At 34.8% G+C, this 24,523-nt stretch overlaps 1 protein-coding gene across 7 annotated transcripts in view; it reads right to left on the reverse strand.

The window, feature by feature from the left end:
* The window catches only part of LOC127834579 (filamin-B-like), an 89,857-nt gene that overhangs the window by 54,956 nt on the left and 10,378 nt on the right, over positions 1-24,523 (reverse strand). For all 7 annotated transcript variants that reach the window (XM_052360568.1, XM_052360565.1, XM_052360567.1 and 4 more), the window contains exons 6-13: positions 23,717-23,825; positions 18,964-19,151; positions 11,252-11,407; positions 10,715-10,843; positions 9,908-10,040; positions 9,319-9,456; positions 7,868-8,047; positions 7,142-7,285 (exon numbers count right to left, since the gene is read on the reverse strand). In XM_052360568.1, coding sequence (XP_052216528.1) covers positions 7,142-7,285; positions 7,868-8,047; positions 9,319-9,456; positions 9,908-10,040; positions 10,715-10,843; positions 11,252-11,407; positions 18,964-19,151; positions 23,717-23,825 — 1,177 coding nt within the window. The remainder of the gene's footprint in view (positions 1-7,141; positions 7,286-7,867; positions 8,048-9,318; positions 9,457-9,907; positions 10,041-10,714; positions 10,844-11,251; positions 11,408-18,963; positions 19,152-23,716; positions 23,826-24,523) is intronic.

A 24,523-nucleotide genomic window follows, 5' to 3' on the forward strand; every position in this document is an offset into this window, starting at 1 on the left:
CCTTTACTTTACACTCTTATTAAATTAAATTCAAATATTTAACACTAAGATTCATATCCAGTAAGGATACAATGATGCAATAATACTGTATTATTTACAGAGGGGGTAATCATGTGGTAGTCAAGATGGCGGCACCCATGCCGAGACAGTTATTTTTGCTGTTTATTACTTTCGTTTAATTTGTCAGTGACACTCACTTTCAAGCCATATCAGTAAACATGTGATTAGCGTGAATTTCGTATTAAAATTTGCATTACCGTAATTACTCTATATTTTCGGACACTCTAAGTTATCGGACACGCCTATTTTTAGCAAAAATAATTATTTTTCATGACTCTTAATTTTCGGACACTTAAGTTTTCGTCCATAATTAATGTCTCTAAGTTTTCGGACAGTATATTTTACAGCTATGTTATCAAATTTCGGTCCTGTTTTTGATATCTAATGACACTTCGATCATGGGGTTTTACAACCAGATTAAAATCATAAAAAATGGCAGGTGCATGCTTGAGGGCAACGGACCATTACATTTGCGTTATTGGGTAAATAACCTTGTAAACCGGTATTAAACAATGGTTTCGCCCAATAGAATAAGCGTTATGACAATTACCAGGGGTAGTGCCAATTAACAGTTCAATTATCTACCGCAATGGTACTACCCCTTCTCAGTCAAATAACTGTAACAAATACTAAACGCTTCAAAGTGTGATGCACCCTATTGCAAGTTTTACAAACAATGGAAGGTGTTAGACAGCAACTATCGGAAATTAACAAACAAAGAATTCATAGTTTGCTTTTTTATTGCATTAATTACAGGTTCATACAAGCGAGTATCGGTACATCACATGCTAATCTTTGAACTCGTTGGTCAAAGTACAACCTTGTAGTAACTTTCTGTCAAATAAATTAAGCAAATTACTTTAAATGCAGTGCAAACATTTATAACTGTAATTTATACTATACGGCATGGTATTTTACAAGCTCATGCTATTACCGGTAGTCATTGATACAATTGACGCTTTTTTCGGACACTTAAATTTTCGACTCTTAAGACATCTGTATTTTGTGAATATTTTTTGTATCTAAGTTTTCGGACACGAAAAAAATTAATTATTTTTAACTGTCAGAAAACAAAGAGTAATTACCGTATGTCTCTACTTTACTCCCCGCAAATTTTCTTAGTGGAACTTTAATGAGTCATCCCGCTACGAAATTTCGAAGCGAGTAAAGTCGAGATAAAGAGCAATTATAAACACGAAATAATTGCTAGTAACTTTCTTGCTGATATGGCTGGAAAGTCAGCGGAATTTAAACAATAAATACAAGTTATAAAGTGTATAAAACGGCGAAAAATACCTGCCTTGGCATGAACGTCGCCATCTTGACTATCACGTGATACCCCCTCTGATTTATAATGATGAAATAATTGGGGAATTTCCTAAGTGTGAAAATGCTGTTATTGTGATTTTAAGTAGATACTTCCCAATTCCAGTTGAATCATTCTTATGATAATTTCCATCAGGGATACAGCTTAGTTAATACCAATAGTTCTTCTCAGGTAAAGCCAATTCTTTATGTGAAGTCTTAGAATGGAATGGCACTTAAATAGAGCCGTTATTTATGTGACCAGTTTATTTTTTTTTTAAATCATACAAACAATAATGTTTGGATGAAAGCGTTTCATGTTGATTAACTTAAAAAATTACCTTTGAATTTTATAACAGGTTATAGTAAAACATATTATATTATCTAACAAGTCTTCTAACATATTATATTCTTTAAATTACAGAGTAAACAAGAGATGTGTTTGTCAGAAACACAATTTGACCCCTACAGCGCCGCTTTGAAGCCATATATTTGACCTTTGACCTTGAAGGATGACCTAGACCCTGACCTTTCACCACTCAAAATGTGCAGCTGCGTGAGATACACATGCAAGCCAAATATCAAGTTGCTATACTCAATATTGCAAACATTATGGGCAATGTAAAAGCTTCGGCGGACGGACGGACTGACGAACTGACGAACAGTTCAACTGCTATATGCCACCCTACCGGGAGCATAAAAACCACAGTCACAAAATGTTATGGTGTTGTCAACAAGTGGGATATAAGGTTCAGCATACATCCCAAAGTCTGAAACTAAAATTATCTTCTATACCTGGTTGATTATTAACAAACAATTATAATTATATGTCAGATTGTATGTTACATCAAACATAAACATATACACCAGTATATATTAACTATTATTATGTGTATCATGCACATGCCCCTGGGCCAACAAATTGTTGAAATAATATCCAAAATATATAAAAAGTCACAAATTAAACAGAAGACAAATTAACCTAGAATTTAAGAGAAATGGTACACATTAAAAGTTGCGCAATATATATACTTGAAGAAAGAGAGACAGTCTATGTCAGTTATTTGTATAATATATTCACTCAATCACAAATCAGTTTGCATAGGCACATAATTAATTGGACACTTTCTGCAAAATGTACTGTATTTATCAATGAATTGATTGCTTTAAAATTAAATCCTTGTTGAAGTTTACGTATTTGTTTTACTTAATAGCATGCATGTGGACAAGACTTCAATATATATGTTACTAAGGGAAACATGGGGTATGACTTAAGTGAAAATGTCTGATCATTTTTTTAATGCAAAATCAGCTGATTTCGGTTTATAAAATGTTATATAAATGTTCAAATACTTTTAATATCTATGAGAAATATATTTATTAGTTTAAGGCAAATTATTTATAACAATACCATGTTACAGATTTGTGACTGATATGATGCTTTGGCCAAATGATAAACAAAAGTATCAGATTTTGGCTGGAGACATACATGCATACATTGATATTATCCCTTTGCATGCTGGGAAATTTGTCATCTGCTAAAATGTTGTCTGCTGAATTTCTAAAATCATCATTTTCTTCACTTTTTTCAAAGAATGCTATCAGAATAGTAAACAGTTTGGATCCTGATGAGACGCCACGTTCTGTGACGTCTCATCTGGATCCAAACTGTTTGCAAAGGACTTTAAAATTCGGTTCCCGCACTGAAAGGGTTAAATGATCACACATAAAGAAAATTCTCATTGAGCATCTCATGCAGACAAAATGTGTCAAGATATTGCTAAACATGCGATTTAATAGCAGCTTCATAATGTGTTGTCACTTTTAAAGGTTGGTTAAAAGATTTTGAAAAAAGTTTAATTGTTAGAAAGTTATATTTATTCTAGCTTATTATTTGTTGGCCCATTACCATGAAGAGAAAATCAAAAATAAAATCTATATTGTTAACATTGATAAATGTAGTAAATCATTAGCATGACTTATTATTAACAAACATTTTGAGCAAATAATTAATAAAACAAACAAAAAAAGAATTAATTTTGATTAATCAATGTGGAATGGTCAACCTTATATCTACTAAATTTTAAATTGTGAAACATGTATAATGAACAAGTACAAACTGTTAAGGAATGTTGTTTTGCTTTGTGTTGTTATAAACAAATATTGGGGTTTGGATGCTAAAGTTATAAACAGCAAATTATTGTCCAATAGTCATCATTTTAAGATGACACTTAGTCCATATGTAACAAGGAAACATTTTGAATGTTACCTCATTATAAGGCAATTTTTAGACAAACAAACATTTTGCAATATTTTATTGATTAACAAGAGATGTGTTTGTCAGAAGCACAATGCCACCTATTGCGCCACTTTGAAGCCGTAAATTTGACCTTTGACCTTAAATGATGACCTTGACCTTTAGCCACTCAAAATGTGCAGCTACATGAGATACACATGCATGCCAAATATCAAGTTGCTATCTTCAATATTCAAAAAGTTATGACCGAACTTTAACGAAGGTTCAAGATTTAGGAACGAAAAATACAATGATATTTGACCTTGAAGGATGACATTGACCTTGACCTTTCACCACTCAAATGTGCAGCTCCATGTGATACACATGCATGCCAAATATGAAGTTGCTATCTTCAATATTGCAAAAGTTATAAAACTTTAACCAAGCTTAAAGTTTGTGACACTAACATACAATGACTGACTGACACAATGACAGACAGACAGGCCAAAAACAATATAATCCCGATCTTTTGATCCGGGGGCATAAAAAAATTGACCATACCAACAAGGAAAATCAACTCACCTTTCGGCCCTACTTGTGCAGAAACAGAACAGAAAATAATTGCCGACGTGAAAGGTGAAGTTATGCATCAACAGTGGCAACTATAGTCCAGTCCGGTCACACGAAAGTTCTTAGAAATATAGCGGACGCGGTGTCAGTAGCGGATTAAATATTTTCGAATCTGAAGAGCAGAATTGTGTCAGAGGTGTTCAATATCTAGACATTTCATCTGAAGTTGATACTGATTGCAAGGTGCATTTTCATTTAAATGATTGTTATGCTTGATGTGTGCTTTAAATGATTATTAAAAAAAAACAGAATGGCCATCTATGCAGAAATTTAACTCAGGAAAAATAAATTTAGAGTAGCAGCTGAACACATGTCAGATTGGTTAAGTTTCAAAATAGAGGACAATTTAACATAAGACATAGGAAGAAAGTTGGAGGAGAAACAATGATCACTAGGCAATTGTTGAAAATAGTAAAAACCATTATCAGAATTAGTAAAATAATGAAAAAAAATAATGCTAAAAATGGTGTGAAGTTGATTTATAAATGAGTTTTTTTAAGTTTCAATTTATTTGCAAAATCAGCAAAATATGCATATCATACAGACAAAATATTATGTTTTTTATGACAATGTGAACAGTGCCCTGCCTAAAAATGTAAATATAAAATAATGTTGTAATTAAACTAGTGCATAAATTGTCATACAATAATGGTTAACTGTTTCACAAGTTACTTAAAGCTCTAGTAGAACGTATGTGATTTAAATATTTTTCATAATTAATATTCGTTATCATAACAACTTTGCAAATGCACACTATGTTTTTAAGTATAATTAAATTTATTTGCTACGCCCTAATGCAAATCCTTATTTTTATTATTTAAATGATTGGAATTTTGTTCTCATATGAAAAACATTGATATAGAGACTTGAGATTGTTTCTATATTATAAAGGCATAAGAAATGTATAAGAGTTACAAAGGACATTTTAATCATTATACTTTACAAAAAAACTACAAATATAATATGACATTTTTCAAGCGTTTCTATAATAAAAAGATGAGTTAATAGGATAGGCGCTATCAATTATTTGTGGTTTTTCCAAACAAGTGTTTATTCTTAAGATTGTAAATGAAGGTCAACTTACAAATTAATAAGTGAACAATAAATTCTGCTCTTCAGTAAAAAGAAGTCTTCAAATATGTTGACATATAATATTTAAGGAGGAATATACAATTTTATACAAACTTATTGGATGTCACATTGCAAGTGAATTAGAAATAACTGAACAATAAACCATTCCCAAACATACACAAACCATCACTACTAAGAATAACAACTATTTAACTATCAGGTATGCAGTAAATGAAGAAATTATTGGAGACAGAAAAATGATAAAATGAATCCTAAAAAAATCCATCAAACTGACACAAATAAGTTAAGCAAGGTTATATGCCATATATATGATTACAAAAGCACAGGGATAGAAATTAGTGTTTTCCTGTTTGCTCGGGGCAAGTAGATTGAGGCCCCGGGCTTGTGTCAATTTCAAAGCTTGGTTGTCTAACTACCTTTTTCAGAAAAGATTGAAACATTCTTCCCCCAGTTAATCAGTTTATTTTGAATGAAGTCTCAGGCTCATAAATAAGCAATGTGCAACGCGTCAAGTCAGCGCTGTTGTGTTTTTGACTAATTTTGTTTTCTTTAAACTCAGAATTAGACACTTATGACATGTACTTGTAACAGGGCTGCTTATTCGTTGCCCAGGCAACCAAAGTAGCAAGATAGTAGCTCGTCTGGGCAACCTACGGTAAAATGTTAGTATCTGGCCCTGAATAGCAGCATACGTACATATATGAAGATTATAATATTAGCATAAATTCTTCAAATACTCAAGAATGTTAATTAACCTGAATACAAGAAGACCAATAATACTCTGGTACAGAAATATAAAAGAATAATGAAATGAAGTTGAAACAAGCAAATTCATTGAATTGATATCCCCCACCAATATGCCTCTGGACACAAAAGTATTATATTTAACACTCAAAAAAGCATTTTTTAAAGATACAAAGGGCCATAATTCAGTTATTAACAGATGGTGAACAATGCCATTTGGCGTGCATCATCCTCTTATCCATATACGTACTCATACCAAGTTTCAATGAAATCCGCCAAAGCACTTCTAAGATATGGCTACTGACGGACAGACGGAAGGACGGACGGACGGACGGAAGGACAACGCCAAAACAATATCCCTCCGCCTATGGCGGGGGTTAACAATAGGCTACTGATGTCTACCCAGTCTATGATCATTGCAATGGCATACTTCATTTTTAAATGATTTACAAATTCACATAAAACACCTAAAACAAATGAGCATCAAATCAATTGCAATACTGCATACAGCACCTAAATCATTTGCATCGACACTTGAAACAAATATCACAGACAGGTCCCTCCCACCAAATGACAAAAGAATCCATGCTTTGCAAATTTATGCACCTACCAAATAAAAAAGTATTTTATTGGCTAATTTCACTGAATTTTCACAATAAAACTACACATGCTGAGGTAAAATATGACCTTAATAACCTTGACAAACGTGAAACATGCTAAAACAAAAACTTTGTACAATTCCCACCCGCTTATTTCATGCATACATACACATAGTTACTACAACTACTGCTAGTGAAATATGAGCTAACAACAAAGTTAGAATTCATGCAAACACCTGATCAAATACTTAAGTTGAATAATTTAAAGTGCCTTGTATATTAACATTTTGTTTTATCTGATTCTGTGCACTTGTTACTACAGACCAGAAAACAAGTATTTTGAGAAGCTACACTAAATGGCATTGAAATTGATTATCACCCATCCAACAAGTACTAATTGAAATTTAAAACAACACAAATAAAAAAACATACTTATAGCTGCAATACCCTATTGTTCTAATGTTATACAACTTACCAATGATTTCCACATCCAGTTTTCCTGATCCTGACACTCCATGGATGACAAACGAGGCTGTGCGGTTGACGGGAACCAGGCTCAAACCATTGCCACTAACAGTGATGTTGGAGGAATCAACAATGTCAAGGTCATACGGGGAACCTGAAATTCAGGGCAATGAGATTATAGACATTTACACCTAGTACTGTTTCCAAAAAGACATTTATTAGATTGTCACTATGACCAGTTTGAAATTGTGTCTGTACAAATGGACTTATGTGAGTCAGAAGAGAGAAGACTTGTTCCAATCAGAAAACCAACCATACAGCTTATTTTATATTGTTAAAGGGAGCTTGCCCAACAGTTTAATGGGTGCAATTTAGTTTGTGGAAAAATAAAGTCTTCAAAATGAACATCAACTTATGAGAGGCTTCAACAAATGAACAGTTCTTAATTTTAGGCGGTAAATGCTTACAAGGCCAATAATAGAAATGCAAGGGCCACAACTTCATAATACTTGAAGCGATTTGAAAAATAATCAAATTGGTGGCATAGCTCAAAATATTCACTTAATAGTTGAGCTAAAAATAAGCAAATCATTATACAGTATTTGACAGATTTCAATGTGCTTTTTCTTTTTTTCGTTGGAACAATTTTATACCAAATCTTTATTTTTTATATTACTTGTAGACTTGGATTTTAATAAATTTTAATGCAGCTCCTGGCATTTACATATACGCTAACCTCTAATCTCCACATCATTGAAGTACATGTGCACTTTGTACAGGCCGGGCTGGGGTGGAGTGAAGTTCATCTTGTAGAATCCTGCCTGGTCCTCGCGCAGTCTCATATGCTCCGTGACATCCGTCCGTCCGTACATGACCTCAGCCCGCACATTGCCACGCCCTGCCCTAGTGGCATCAGCTGGAAATATGAATAAAGGTTTCTATGTGACTTGTGGTACAATATTAACAGCTATAAATACTTGTGATATTTGTTGTTGTTTTTTTTATATTTTTGTTTTTACATTTTTTAGGTTTATGAGCCTTAAATTCTTTAACCTTTGCCACTTAGAGGCAAAGTGAAATGGCTATCTGCAAACAGCATAAAACCAGAACAGCCAGCGAGTGACTTGCAGTCTGTTCAGGTTTTATGCCGTTTGCTGCTCATCAGTATCTAAGGGTTTGAAAAGAAGCCTTAAAACTTGAATAGAGTAAGAGAGGTCTTTAATTAAATTTAACTTTCTAAGGGACTACAAATGCATGAAAATACATATCTACATGGTAAAGGGTTAATACCCAGTAATTGTCGATGAAATAACATAAGTTTTGTAACAAACAAGACTTATACTCCTTTTGTCACCCACAACATTTTGCAAATAGCAAACAACTCGGCTTGCCATGTGTAGATCAGATCACTAGGAGTTGTTTGACTAAGTTATAACAATTTATGCTGACAAACCAAAGGCCTGAATAACAAAACAGTTACTTCACTACATACCCCTCCATGTAGGGTGGGGAAGAACATACAAGCTTCTGTAGTGACAAATGCATCAGCATTTACTTGACTTAAAATAATAAAATAAAATAATAAAATACCAAGGACACATCGTTAACTATTTACCACTCAGATGTGCACTTTGACGTGTTCCTAGTCTCTTAGAAAATCAACGAAAACTAATCACTTTCTTATTAGGTTAAAGTCTTTCAAGTTATTATTTCCTACCCTAAGAAACTGATGAGCAGCAAACAGCATAAAACCTGACAAAAACTGCGAGTTTCACACAGGCTGTTCTGGTTTTATGCTGGTTGCATACAGCAATATTCACTTCTTTTCTTAGCGGGAAAGGGTTTTAAAAAACAAGCCTATTGCCAAGCAATATATGTCCCCTACCGGCTCCACCATTGTCAGAAACATATATTTAAATAATTTTTTTTTTTATATTTGTTTCCATAGCAACCAGAATTTTTGACGTAGGAACAGAATAAAATGACGTGCATAATGTCCATATTGCCATCTATCTATTTTTCAAGTTTCATGAAAAAACATTAAGAACTTTTAAAGTTATCGCAGGTTCCAGAAAAATGTGACAGACTCACAGACTCATGGACTGACGGACACACAGAGCGCAAACCATAAGTCCCCTCCTGTGAAACTGGTAGGGGACAATAACATATAAAATCCCTAATCCGTACCATTGAAGTTGATCCCGTCGGCCATGTTTCCGCCCTCGAGCCCAAAGACCTTGACGAGGGAGGGGTCAAACACGTTCACAATGTAGGGGCTGCCGCTGATGTGCTGGTTGTCATACAGAACAGAGATCTCCCATTCACCTGCAGCAACAAGGAAACAAGTTTGTTATCTGTTGCTGAAAACCGTCGTCACAAAAATTGTAAGTGGAATTGTTTTGGGTTGTTGTTTTTTTCAAAAAGAAAAGGATGAATAAATTACTTTTTTAAGCGGGTGGGATGGGGGGCACTGGGGGATGTGATTCAGTCAAAAAATCAAGGTTCCTCCGTATACACCAAGTACTCACTAAATACTCACAGGTTTTTCTGATGAAACATACTAAAGATCTTTCTATTAGCCTTAGGCTTTCAATTCAGTGAGATCACTCAATCAACTAAACTTAATCCAAAACAAAGCAGAACATGTTTGTGCCATCAACCCCCCCCCCCCCCAATCTTCCGACCAGTACAAGTTCACACACACAAAATTCCTACTCAACCAGGGCATGAGGCCAAAAAAAAGCTGAAAATGTATGTTAACATCATGAATACTCACCGACTTCGGAAGGGTTGAAATTTGAGACATAATTTCCGCCCTGTCTGGGCATGGTGCTAAGGTTCAGACTCCGCCCGCTAGGAGACTTGGCCTTCACCGCTACCTCACCATCACCTGCTGCCGCACTGTTCACCTGAATATGTATAAGACACAGGCTAATCAGTTAACACAGGCTAATCATGGAAAACACTTTCCGCTTTTATGTTATTTTTCAACGAAAGAAAGTTTCTTCTTAGCAAAAGTCCAGTTTAGGCAAAATAGTGTCATGCCTGATCAGCCAGTGCAGACTGCGCAGGCTTGTCTGGGACAACACTTAACTCGCATGCATCAAACCCCCTTTCCACAGAGCGCAGTTCATATGCATTTTGACCAGTTTTTAGCTTCTTCAATAAGCAAATTTAATTAAAGATCTTCCTTTATAGATTCATGCAGTTTAGGCTTCATTTCCAGCCCTAAGATACTTATGCGCAGCAACGGGTACTAAAACCTGAACAGTCTGCAAGTAACTCGCAGGCTCTGCTGGTTTCATTCTGGTTGCATTTAGGCATTTTCATTTAGAATCTGAGAGGAAAGGATTCAGTAAAGCCTGAAATTAACATTACAATAAATAAACAATAAACATTCTTTATCAATACGTTCCTTAACATAAGGGCATGTTAAATATTGACAGAAATTTAATAGGACTGCTGAAATTAAATATCCATATGTTTTCCTAATTAAACTGTGCAGACTGCACAGGCTAATCTGGGAAGACACTTTACACACACAAGAAGCCCTGTTTTGCAAGACCAGTCTCATATTGATTACCTTGAATTCCGTTGAGGCCCCAATGGAGCACATATCTACAGTTGTGAAGGTCACCTTGGAGGGGTCAGCAAGGACCTTGAACGAGGCTGGACAGCCGTTGATCACTTGGCCTTCGCAGAATATCATCAACTGAAAAATGACACAACAGCTACATTGAGGATGTAACGGACATTATATAACTTGATTGAAATATAAATTTTCACTATAACACACAAATATTATTGACAGCATAAGGTATTGCAGTCTGCAGAATTCTTGTTGTATTGCTATTTCCATGGTTTTTCAATTGCGCCCTAAAAGAGCTGTAAACAAGTTAGAATTTGTGACGAAAGGTACAATCCCTGTCATATAACAGTTTTACTGATCTTGAAACAATATTTGGCATAGTTGTTCTTGTAATCCATCAGATACACCTTTTTCCCCAAATTTAACAATAGTCTCATTTAAATTTTCAACTTTATTCAAACTTGCTGACAATATGTCAGCTCACACTTTCAATTACCAAAAATTTAATTAATAAGCAATATTTTTATGTACCTTGTGGAGGCCAGTCTCTGATGCTGTAAAGTACCCCTGTCCAGAGCGCCCGGCCCAGTTGAAATGCACCTTGTGGGTGGAGTCAGCCCCTGTGACCTCCGCCCGGATGTCGCCCGGGGAAACATCATCGTCCGCAAGCGTGATGGAGAATGAGGCCTGAAAGACCGTATGATTATTTAAGCCACGATCTAGGAACAATGGGGTTTAATGCATGTGCGTACAGTGTCATCCCAAATTAGCCTGTGCAACTGACACAAGCTAATCAGAGACATTTTCCACTTTCATGAATTTTTTTTCTCTAAGAAATCTCCTCCTAAAAAAAAATAAAGTTTATGCAGAATGTGTCATCACTGGTTAGGGAAACATTCCACATTTATGTTTAACACCCACTTATGTGATCATCTTGTTTGGTTTACAAGTAATGATGTTTATATGCATAGAGCAACGTTAATCAAATTTTTCATGCACATTTTGGGCTTTGCAAACATTAACTAGAAATGGCGGGTTTCCCCTTGCCGCATGTTTGACCCAGGGGGCGCCCCAGGGTTGGTAATGGGGCCATTCATAAAAAAAGGGAGTGAAAATCTCTGACCCAGCCCCACCCCAACCCCCATAACTTTTAACCCAGGGGTCAGATCAAAATTCATAATAGTGCACGGTCACACATATGCTCATAGCTACCATGTGTGTAAGTTTCAAGGTTCTAGTGCTAATAGTGTAGGAGGAGATAGTGGCCAGGAAGGACGGACGGCAGAGATATCCACAATATCCCCACGCTTTTCAAAAAGCGTGGGGATAATTAATGTATAGTGTGGCACAGTTTGGATAGCAGGAATAACATGATGGTGAAAAAGAAATATAAATTTGTAACAATTTAATGAGGAAAACTGTTGCAAGACAGCGTTCCCAGCCTTAATATAAATCATTTTATGTTACTACAGATTCCATTGTATTGTCCTTTATTCTGTAGGAGATAAATGGTCACCTATGATGACCCCTATCTGCATTTAAAGGTATTTTCTATTTCAAGGAAGTCTAATACAAGTCAAATCCCGAATTTGTCTATAGTCTTCGAAATGAAAAAGAAAACTAACAGTAATGCAAATAATCTTGATGGTCATTTTATTGATATAGTTACTATAATAAGTATGGTAAGTGTGTACATAATAGTTGACAAAATTTGTAAAGTATTTTTATGGTTGTGGCTAATCATTCCAAAAAAGGACAAAATTACCAGTACATTTAAGTAATTTTTATTTCCTAAGGATTATAAAGTTTATGCTGGAAATTATTCATTAACTACAAACTCCTACTTAATTTGTTAAAATGTATTGATAACATTGTTATTTTCACATCTGTGCTACAAACATGAAATATTTATATAGCAGCTAGCTGTAATATGATACTCTCTGTAATACAATAAAGATAAATAGTTTGTGACAGTCAATAAAATGGCAGTTTCTCAAATCACGGTTGAATAGGGAGGATTAAGAGCAAAACTGGTGTATCTGCATAAAATTTCATTATCCAATTCAACAGTTTCTCACTCTTTCCTCTATAAATACACATGCATAATAATAGTAAAAGGAACAAGATGTGTTTGTGAAACACTATGTCCCCCTTGAAGGATGACCTTAACCTTTCACCACTAAAAATGTGCAGCTCTATGAGATACACATGTTATCTTCAATATTGCAAAAGTTATGGCAAATGTAAAAGTTTGATGATTTCGACACATATATTTGACTTTTGACCTTGAAGGATGACCTTGACCTTTCACCACTCAAAATGTGCAGCTCCATGAGATACACATGCATGCCAAATATGAAGTGGCTATTTTCAATATTGCAAAAGTTATGACATATGTTAAAGTTTGATGCAAACCAACAAACAAACCAACAGACAGGGCAAAAACAATATGTCCCCCAGTATATACTGGCATTAAGTAAAACAAAAACAGTAGATGTGTTACAGACATGTTGGATTCCCCAGTGACGTGTATGGACAAATACAGCATGTTGACATTACACTTTGTTATAACATAATATTGCTTTATTTGAAACAAGATGTGTTTGTGAAACACAATGTCCCCCTATAAGACGTTTGACCTTGAAGGATGACCTTGACCTTGACCCTTCACCACTCAAAATGTGCAGCTCCATGAGATACACCTGCATTTCAAATATAAAATTGCTAGCTTCAATTTTGCAGAAGTGACATTACATGAGCAATTTTGACCCATATATTTGACCTTGAAGGATGACCTTGACCTTTCACCACTCAAATTGTGCAGCTCCATGAGATACACATGCATGCCAAATATCAAGTTGCTATCTTCAATATTGCAAAAGTATTAATAAAATAAGTGATTTGGGTCACATATATTTGACCTCTGACCTTAAAGGATGACCTTGACCTTGACCTTTCACCACTCAAAATGTGCAGCTCCATGAGATACACATGCATGCCAAATATCAAGTTGCTATCTTCAATATTGCAAAAGTATTCATAAAATAAGCGATTTGGGCCACATATATTTGACCTCTGACCTTGAAGGATGACCTTGACCTTGACCTTTCACCACTCAAAATGTGCAGCTCCATGAGATACACATGCATGACAAATATCAAGTTGCTATCTTCAATATTGCAAAAGTATTCATAAAATGAGCGATTTTGGCCACATATATTTGACCTCTGACCTTGAAGGATGACCTTGACCTTGACCTTTCCCCACTCAAAATGTGCAGCTCCATGAGATACACATGCATGCCAAATATCAAGTTGCTATATTCAATATAGCAAAATTTATTGCAAAATGTTAAAGTTGGCGCAAACAGACCAACCAACAGACCAACCAACAGACCAACCAACCAACCAACCAACAGACAGGGCAAAAACAATATGTCCCCCACTACTATAGTGGGGGACATAAAAATGGTACAGAACAAAGTGGCACTTTGCCCACATTAGACCTTTGACCTTTGAAGCATGACCTTGACTGCTTTATCTTGATCCATGGCAATCATCAACTTTACAAGGACACTGTCATTTGTGGCAAAATTAAGTTAAATTACAAGAATGCCGTTGGAGCAACTGACTGGACAGAATAAGACAGTCACACGAAAAACTAAAGAATAGAATTTAGGCCTGTGTAGGATGAAAGACTGTGACAGTCAACATTGCCCACTCAGGTGCACATTGTAGTTTGTACTAAAAGAATGAAAAAATAACAAATGATCATCCATTCAGAACAAGAATGGCAGTGAAACTGATGGATGCTCCCCGATGATGAGTTTTGCAAACTATGAGTTAATAACCACCTTAAACAAAAGAGTGGCGGGAAAAATATATTATTAGCCTCAGTGACGTTGACCTTAACCCCAGTGACCTCAAACCTCATCAAAAGGTAGAGGTCTATACAAGGTACCTACATGCCAAATATGAAAGAGATCGGTTAAGTATTGAAGATGCTATGAGAAACTGTAACAAAAGTGTGACAGAAGAATCTATTATTAGCCTCAGTGACCTTGACCTTGACCCCAGTGACCTCAAACCTCATCAAAAGGTAGAGGTCCATGCAAGGTACCTACATGACAAATATAAAAGAGATCGGTTAAGTATTGAAGGTGCTATGAGAAACTGTTACAAAAGTGTGACGAAAGTAAGGAAGGAAGGAAAAAAGGAAGGACAAACTGGCAACTATATGCTCCGCCAAAATTTTATTTCGGGGAGCATAAAAACTTACAGTTTCATTGTAAAGGCAATTCTCCGGTGGAAATGAAAAAGAGACATTCTTCAAAGATCTTTTATCTTTAAGAGAAACCCTGTTCTCTGTTGGTGTTTGCTTATGCACATGGCGCACTGATTCCCACGTTCGACCTTGACTCAGTATTATCGTGGATTCATCCTTATCTGGTGAACTGAAGCCGCCACTGTGTCGTTTCTCAACATCAACTTCTGCCAATTTCTTTTGTGATGTACGCAAGGCGGCATTTTCTTTTGTACTTTCACTTTCAAATTTTTCAACAAGAAACTTGAACGATTGCTGATGTTGGTTCATTTTCCTTTTCTCAAACAATTTCAAAGTCTGGTTCTTCTAATATGGAATGTTCCGAAAGAATATTGACCTTGCTTGATTTTTCTTCTGGTGTCCATAAAATATTCATTCATTAATTTGAAGTTTTTACCAAGAACTTCTCCAATCTGATGATTATTTTACATGACCATCTAATAAGCATTCTAAAGCTTAATAGACTTAACCCTTTACCACATACATGTAGATATGTATTTGGACGCATTTGTAGTACCTTAGAAAGTTAAAGTTAATTAAAGGCCTGTCTTACTAGATTCAAATTTTAAAGGTTTCAGTTCCAAACCTTAAAAATAGGTGAGCAGCAAACAGCATAAAACCAGAACAGGCTGCGAGTTACTTGCAGGCTGTCCTGGTTGTATGCTGTTTGCACATTGCCATATTAATTTTGCTTTTAAGTGGGAAAGGGTTAAACTTGCCACTTCAATTCTTTTAAAGTGATAACATCACAAATATATGTTTAATTCAGGTAAATCCACTTGTTCACATATCCTCTGAATTCCGCGAAAACACTAAAGACGATAATTTTCTAAAACCACTCAAAATATTTGCCCTGTTAAGTCTGTCATCCAATAAATTAAAAGAAAACATTCAAGCATCAGATTGTCAAAGTTCACAATATATCAGTATTACTGTATCTGGTTACATGCAAGTTTGAAATTACATCTAACTGGAATGCAGGGGCAGATCACTACAAGGGGAAACTTGCTTTTTTTTCATTTTTCAATTTTATTGAGTATTATACAGTGTCACTTGATGGTTACAACAAATTATTTTATATTAATGACATATATAATGGAATGTGTGCTGAATGGATGATTGAATATGAATACTGAAGATGAAACATAAAATTTAGTCCCTTAAAATGTACAAAGTTTGCCGTCTAAAAACTTTTCACAAAAGACGACCCCCTGCCCAATTTTAGGCACCCATGGCATTATTTTCATCTGGCTAAATCCCTAAGTTAACCAGTGAGAAGTCAGCAGAGAGAAATGATTATAGACAAATGCTTAAACATGGATTTAAACAATTAGTGAAATACTCCATGAAGCCCCAAGACATTCCTTAAACTATGCCTTTAACCAACACAGCATCATTATGACATTTTTGATAACCAGAATCATCATATGAGAGGCTTTGGGAAAATGGGGCTTATTGCTTTTGCCTAAAGTGTCGACACAGATTAGCATGTGCAGTGCACATTGGCTAAACAGGGACGACACTTTTTGCAACTGGATTTTTACAAAACAAGAGACCTTCTTGAAACACAAAATTAACATAAACACAGAAAAGGTCATCCCTTATTAGCCTGTGTAGACTGCACAGGCTTGTCTGAGATGACACTTTATATGCATGCATTAAGCCCCATTTTTCCAGAGCAAGCCTCATTTTATCATTCTTCAAGCTACTGTCCTGGCTGAGAAATTATGTCAGCTCACTACAAAGATAAATCAGGCTATAAAAAAGTTGTCATGCTTCAATAATTTGAGACTATTCTTTTGTTTTGAATACCAATATGTCATAAATGTCATCATTTCTTCACCAACATTACTGAATGAAAAGCATTATTACCTTTACATAAAAAACTCACCTACATTTGAAAGTCTTAACTATGTTGCATGAATTACTATTTACTGGTCTTGATAATATGTTGTTTTTGTTCAACATAGATAGGCTACAGGTATGTGTAAGCAGTGTTTTTTTTTCATTCAAAATCGGGTCCGGTAAACGGACCCATTCCCAATGGAAAAAAGTATATATTTTTCCCAAATGGGTGCTAAAAATTCCCAATGGAAAATTCAAAAAAAGAGAAAATAATCTTTTTTTTTTAAATCTCAATATTTTGTTCATCTCCCATCCATATAAGATCAACCTTAGTAAATATAATACCGGACACATTTGTATCCTCAATTTTGAAGCATTTGTTAGCAAACAACAACAACACTAATTTCCCAAATTTAGTCAAAAGGCTGCGTATTTTCCCAATCCAAAGGGACCCGGCCCCATTCCAAAAATGGTGAAAAAACACTGGTAAGAGATTGAAACATACATGTCTAAAACTTGATAAGCAAATGTCAAACACAATTAAAATGCTCAAGTTAATTCAAAAGCAAATATTTATGAATATTTTTTAACATTCCTAGCAATAAACTAATAATGTTCAGCCACTGAAAATGCAAATTCTTGTACGTGAAGTTGTTCAGCCACTGAAAATGCAAATTCTTGTACATGAAGTTGTTCAGCCACTGAAAATGCAAATTCTTGTACATGAAGGTGTTCAGCCACTGAAAATGCAAATTCTTGTACATGAAGGTGTTCAGCCACTGAAAATGCAAATTCTTGTACATGAAGGTACAAATCTGGGATTTCTTTCATTGTTACAAAGTAGTTGCAGTGAGTGGCCCCTGACTTTACAGTAACTCAAGTTGTTTACCGGAAAACAATGAAAATGTGAGTCTTCAAATTACCTGCCAATTTATAGAATAGACTCAAATAACACAAGGAAGTGTAAATCTTGTTCAACAATTAAGAGCTGTACCAATGCATCAACTGATACCTTTTTTCATGGCAAAATTCAAATAGAAGAAATGTGATCATGAGGGTTTGGTTAAATATAATAGTTTAAATCTCATTTAATGCAGCAAATTGTCGTGAATAGGAGAAAATGATAACTCAAAGTTGTTGTTTTTGCTTAATCTGAGACATGGATTCTTCAAAGTCTTAATTGCCATATTTCAATATTAATACTAGCTCTGTATGTTTCTTGTACACTTTTGTAAATAATGAAATTTGTAGACACTGTTAAAAGAACGGATTTAAAACTAAAGCAAAAAAGGTTGACTTTGTTTAGAATTTGGTATAAGAACATTTAATATAAGTTATTTCATTCCAGAGCAAAGAATGGATACTTCCATCATGATCCATGCAGACTTTAGTGGAAATATGGACAAGTACAGAGGGTACATGGAAAGAATTGATACTTCCATCTTGACCCATGCAGATTTTAGTGGAGATATGGACATGTACAAAGGGTACTTATTAGTTACACCATAAGTAACTGATTGTATATGGGATATACACCCTCAATAATTTGATACCTTACGAGAGCCAAGCCATCAGTTACTAGCTGTGTAAGGTTTATATCTCAACTGACTACTACTACTACTGTATGGAAAATACACCATGGGCACGTTACCGCTCTAAACCAATCAAATTAGGTCATTTTTGTAGGAGGTGAAATATATGGAAAGACATGATAAAACGCGATATTCAAATATGTACAAGGATAAGGCAGAAATTCAAAAAAGTTGAAGAACTTTCAACTTAACACAAAAAATAAAGGACTGACAAGTATTTAATACCGATGATCATAAACAACAATAACAGCAAGGATCAGATGAAATTACTCACTGAATAATTATTTATTTTTGTTGGCATGAAATTTTGTGATTTAACAGACTTTTTGATGGACATGTTCATCCGTAGCTTTCTGATTTGGGAGAAAAAACTACAGCAATTTGAATTTGAAATCACCAATGCTAAATTTGTGGACCAGACTCAGCCCATTAAAAATGTTTTAATAAGTCCAAAAATGAGAATGATTTTCCAGTGCAACTTACTTCCTTTCCGACGTAGCTCTTAGCTGGAATGTTCGAGAAGATGACCTTTTCCGCCGGAGCCATTGTAGGCTTGAACTTGAGGAAGTATGCAACATACGCCATAATACCGATGTGGTCAACTTCAGGGTCGCACAGCTCCTTGGCTCCAAGAATCGGCTCAATGTGGAGTACGCGAGCCGCATCCAGCGCTGAAATAAAAAGGTTTGTAACTCTTGAACCTCACTCTGAAAAAATGGGGATTAATACATGTGCGTGAAGTGTCGTCTAAGAAAAGCCAGTGCAGGGACAACATTCTCTGCCTACACTGGATTGTGTTAAAGAACACTTCCTTTAAACAAAAAGAACCATACAAGTGGAAAGTGTTGTCCCTGATTATCGTACCCTGACTGCACAGGCTAAGCTGGGATGACACTTAATGCACATTGATCAAGCCCGGTTTTCCCAAAATAAGGCTTATATTTATTAACCCTTTGCAGGCTGGGAAATTTGTCGTCTGCTAAAATGTCGTCTGCTGAATTTCTATAATTACCATTTTCTTCAATTTTTTTCAAAGAATACTATCAGAATAGCAAACAGTTTGGATCCTGATGACAGAATGTGGCGTCTCATCTGGATCCAAACTGTTTGCAAAGGCCTTTAAAATTTGGTTCCCGCACTGAAAGGGTTAAAAAATAAGCATAATGTGTCTCAGTGGGCATAATACTGTTAATGCTCTTGTTTTTCCCATGATTAAAGTGTCCCATTTGTGACATTTTTAATCACAATTTGAGAGTTCTTTTATAAGTTAAAACCATTTTGTTTTGCAATTGTATGCAATGAATTGTTTTAAATAATAACCATGAGCCCAGTATAATCCTTGAAAAAAAAATAGTTATGTTTAAAGAAATTTCTGGTAAAAGTTGATTTCACTATCGTTCAGCCAGAAATTAAATATTTAAAAATATAACTAATATAAAATTTAGAACTCAACAAACTTTTGGCTGATCATAGTGTTGAAAAGTATTTGCATTGCAATTGGTCATTATAAAACTATATGATAAATAACAATGTTGTAGATTAAAGATATTGATAATGTAGATCACATGCTGATGTTTTTTAACACCATTCCATGAATAATTAATCAAGTATTTTCTACAAAGTACATACAAAATTAAACAAGTAGTTAAAAGTATTCATTTAGATGTAAAATATTTTCATTAGTTGAATTTCATATCTGCACAGAACTGTTTTTACCTTAGATGGAGTGGATGTAGAAATGGCAAATTGCATACAAACGTTGCAATTATAGCAATGAAGGACAATGTTTTCATGATGTATTCTAAATTGCCATTAGGGAGGGTGGTGAGTAATAAAACACTTTGTATTATGGACTAAGGCAGATTTACTGCTATACCACACTGGTGAGTTTTAAAAAACTTGACAAGGGAGACAACATTAGTATAGCTTGTAAAACATAGATGTAGCAGGCTGTCTCCCATTTAGCAAAATGTTATTCTGATTCATGAAGGTCAACAAACCATTATATAAGCTGATTTGTTAATTAAGTTATGAGTTCTGTAGGAACTTACCAAAACATTTAAATAGGAGAGTAAAATAATAAATCTGCATATATGAAATTTATGCATCCTCAAGAGATGTAACAATTATGTATAAACATTTATTTTTCCAGTGTAAAACCTTCATAATCAATAGTTTTAATATTATTTTAAATAATTTTCCAAATCCTGAGATAATACTTTCCAATAATTAAGACCAATTGGATTGGGACTGATACATCATCAAATGTTGATGTAAAGACTTGCTTACGTAAAATAAAGGGCATGTAACCACAGTAATATTCTTAAAACACAAACATATGTCAATACAAGCAAATTCATTTTTGTGACAGACAAACAGACGGACGGATGGAATGACAGACAGATGGACAGAATCATGGACAAAATGACAGAAGGACGAAAAACACCCATTCTATATCCCACGGCCTTTGGCAGGTGATAATAAACAGTTATATGCAATGTTTGCATAAAGTTAATTCCTAAATCTGAATACATATACCGATCCCAATTCAGTGGACTATATTAAAAAAGAATTTCAATGCAAGGGTAAACATTCCCACCTACATAAAACATTTTTGCTCAAACCACAGAGGACAAAATGTGGACCCAAACACTATGCAGTCTTGGAGGCTCAAATTACAAACTCAATGAAATTGCGTTATTGAGATGAGTAGGTTGCTCTTGGGAAATGGAGAAAAACATATTACTGAACTTAAACCCTTTATCTAATTTTGAAATGCTTGTAATCCATTAGAAAAAATAAAATTAAACATAAGAGCTTTCATGACAGATTCAAGTGTGTAAGGCTTCATTTCCAACCCTAATATACTATTATAAAGAAGCAAACCACATAAATCTGGTTGAAAAACGTTGATAAATCATAAATCACATAAATCATAAATCACATAAATCTGGTTGAAAAAGTTTAATCCCAATCATGAGTGATTTTTAATACATTTTCCTTCAAGGTTAGCACCCCATCAATCATTCATCGAATGCAATTTCAAGGAAATCATTTAGCTGTTCTAATACAAGTGAATGATATTTATTTCACTTTTTAAGAAATGTATTTCATAATGTGTATGTACAAATCTCCTAATTGAAAATGGAAAATGCACTGATCAGCTGTTGGAAGGAGAATCTTTCAATGAGTGATTTTTTTCCTTCTGTATAAAGTACCGGAAAACTGCACTTTCCCAATTAGGAAAAAACTACAAATTTCTCTATTGCTGTAAAAAAAAAGGTTTCAAAATTATTTTTTTTTCTAAATAACATTTAGTTAGTTTCCATGTGCAGCTCTATGGCTTGAACCTAAGTAAAATAATATTGACAACTTGACAACACTAAGTTATCAATTTTAAAGTATTTGGGAGCAAACAAATTAATACACCAATTTCCCAATATAAAGACTTAACAACGCAAATTTTCCCCATTTCAGGGCTTTGGGCCCATATTTTTCCTGATTGGGCAAAAAAATTGCTGTCAATTTACTCCAGAGGTATCACCTGCAATTGTTTGTATATATTAACAATACAAATAATAATTAAACATTTGTTAAAATTTGACCAATTTACATTTATTTTCTTTCTTTTTTTGTTGGTAAAAACCCATAAGACACAGTTACCTCAAAAATTACATTTTTTTATTTCTAGAGTGGGAAAATAAACTGTGTACCAGTATTGACTTTAATATGGGAAACATATCATATATCATTAAGTTTGTATACAGCAAAATGATGCAAATATTAGCGGTTTAAAGAATATTTTACTTATTAAATAAACTTCATTATAAAAATGCTGTGTGTTGCCTGGCAATATTTTCTAAAGCAAAAAGTAAAAAAACAAGAGCACCGCATAACGGTGCTACGCTCGGCTGCGAAAGCTTGTCAGAATTTTTTTTTTATATAGAGGTCAGTGACCTTGACCTTTGACCCAGTGACCCAACAAGAGATGTGTTTGTCAGAAACACAATGCCCCCTGCTGCGCCGCATTGAAATAAAATTTCTATTTATCATTTGGCAGGTATAGAAATCATCTCCCTTTAAAGGTTATTACTTCCCTTGAATTTTGTCCAATCCAACCGAGGCGGGGGGGGGGGGGGGGGGGGGGGAAGGTCTCACAGTCAAAAATGACCATGTCAGACATCACTGACAACCAAGGCCTGTGTTTTAAAAGAGATCATAGCCAGAGGTTTTTTTTTTCTTTTTCATAGCCAGAGTTGATCATGTACCTATGGACATAAGTCCAAAGGTGTGTAATGAACATCAAAGAAATGATAATTATATCATTTAAGAAAAAAACTTTGACAAATCTATCATTTGGGTTATAAATAATCTTAATAATAAATCTGTACAGTAACTGTGAAAAGAACTTCAATTCTTGGTAAGGAAATATATAATATGAGATTTATAATTATATAAATTACTTCCCTTGAAAATAATTGTCTGTAACAAATCTCTATTTTTAGTAGCAATTAATTAAAAGCCACTACCGTGACTCTAGATTCACCACTCAAAATGTGCAGCTCCATGAGATACACATGCATGCCAAATATATAAAGTAGCTTTGTTCAATATTGAATAAATATCTCCCTCTAAAGCTTATTACTTCCCTTAAATTTGTATTTTTTACCGTAGACCGTAAAGGATAACCTTTACCTTGACCTTTTACCACAATGTGTTCGTCAGAAACACAATGCCGCCTACTGCGCCGCTTTGATTTATTTAACAAAAATATATACGTGGGCAGGTCAGATAACCAGATGTCCATTTAAAGCTTATTACTTCCCCTGACTTGTTTTATCGACCCTAGACCTTGAAGGATGATGTTCACCTTGAAATTTTACCACTCAAAATGTGCAGCTCCATGAGATACACATGCATGCCAAATATCAAGTTGCTATCTTCAATATTTAAAAAGTTATGGCCAATGTTAAGGTTTTAGCACGACGCCTACGGCGGAGGACGAGCTGGCTATGACAATAGCTCGGGTTTTCTCCGAAAACAGCCAAGCTAAAAATCTGATACCTTATTAGAAGATCTGCCAATTCAGTTCTATGCAACCAAAACACTGGCCTAAAACCCTCCCCCAGAGTATATAAGTCTCTCCCTTGCAGTTCAGGAAATGTTTAAGACATTTTGATTTATAATTTAATGTAAACTATGCAACCCAAAGTCATAGCCACTTATCAAAACTTACCCAGTTGCATGACCTGTATGTTGTCCCCACCCACTGATGGCCATCCTGGAATGTGACCCCCGACTGAGGTCACCAGGGCACACATGAGTCGCCCATCACTCCAGGCAGTCTGAAAGTAGCAGCAAAGATGGTCATATCAAAGCAGCTTTTCCATTCAAAGATTATGTCCTTTGAAATAACTTTCTACCAATTAGCTATCATTTAGGTCCCTTTAATGGTTAAGTACAATCATAGTTGCAATTTGAAGCTATTTAACCCTTTAGCTCTTATAAACGCACTTTGATGGGTTTGTATTCCATTAGAAATCTTATTAAATTTAAAATCTTTACTAGAATCAAGTTAGAAGGCTTTACTTCCAACCTTAAGATACTGATGAGCAGCAAACAGCATAAAACCTGAACAGACTGCAGGTTACTTGCAGGCTATTGTGGTTTTATGCTGGTTGCAAAAGCCATTTTCACTATGCTTCTTATGGGGAATTGGTTAATTCTTACTGCACAATATTCATTTTTGGTGTGAGTTGTGCGATGGGGGAAGTCCAAAGTGCCAGAAGAAAACCCCACTTGTCTGGTTTGGTGACCATCAACCAAAGTCACATATGTCACTAAGATAACAAACGCTTGTACAACCACAGCGCTAACCAGACAGTCAGAAAGTGTTTTAATTATGCCAATGTCACTGTAAAATTCTATCAGTTCATGATGATCCCCATCTACTGGATATTGCTGCATGCATGCCAATGTCACTTGCATTTTATAGATAGCAGTTAAAGAATAAATATATAGAGGATATTTGTTGGATTCGGTG

The sequence above is a fragment of the Dreissena polymorpha genome, chromosome 6 (genome assembly GCF_020536995.1).
Source record: "Dreissena polymorpha isolate Duluth1 chromosome 6, UMN_Dpol_1.0, whole genome shotgun sequence".
Taxonomy (NCBI): Eukaryota; Metazoa; Mollusca; class Bivalvia; order Myida; family Dreissenidae; genus Dreissena; species Dreissena polymorpha.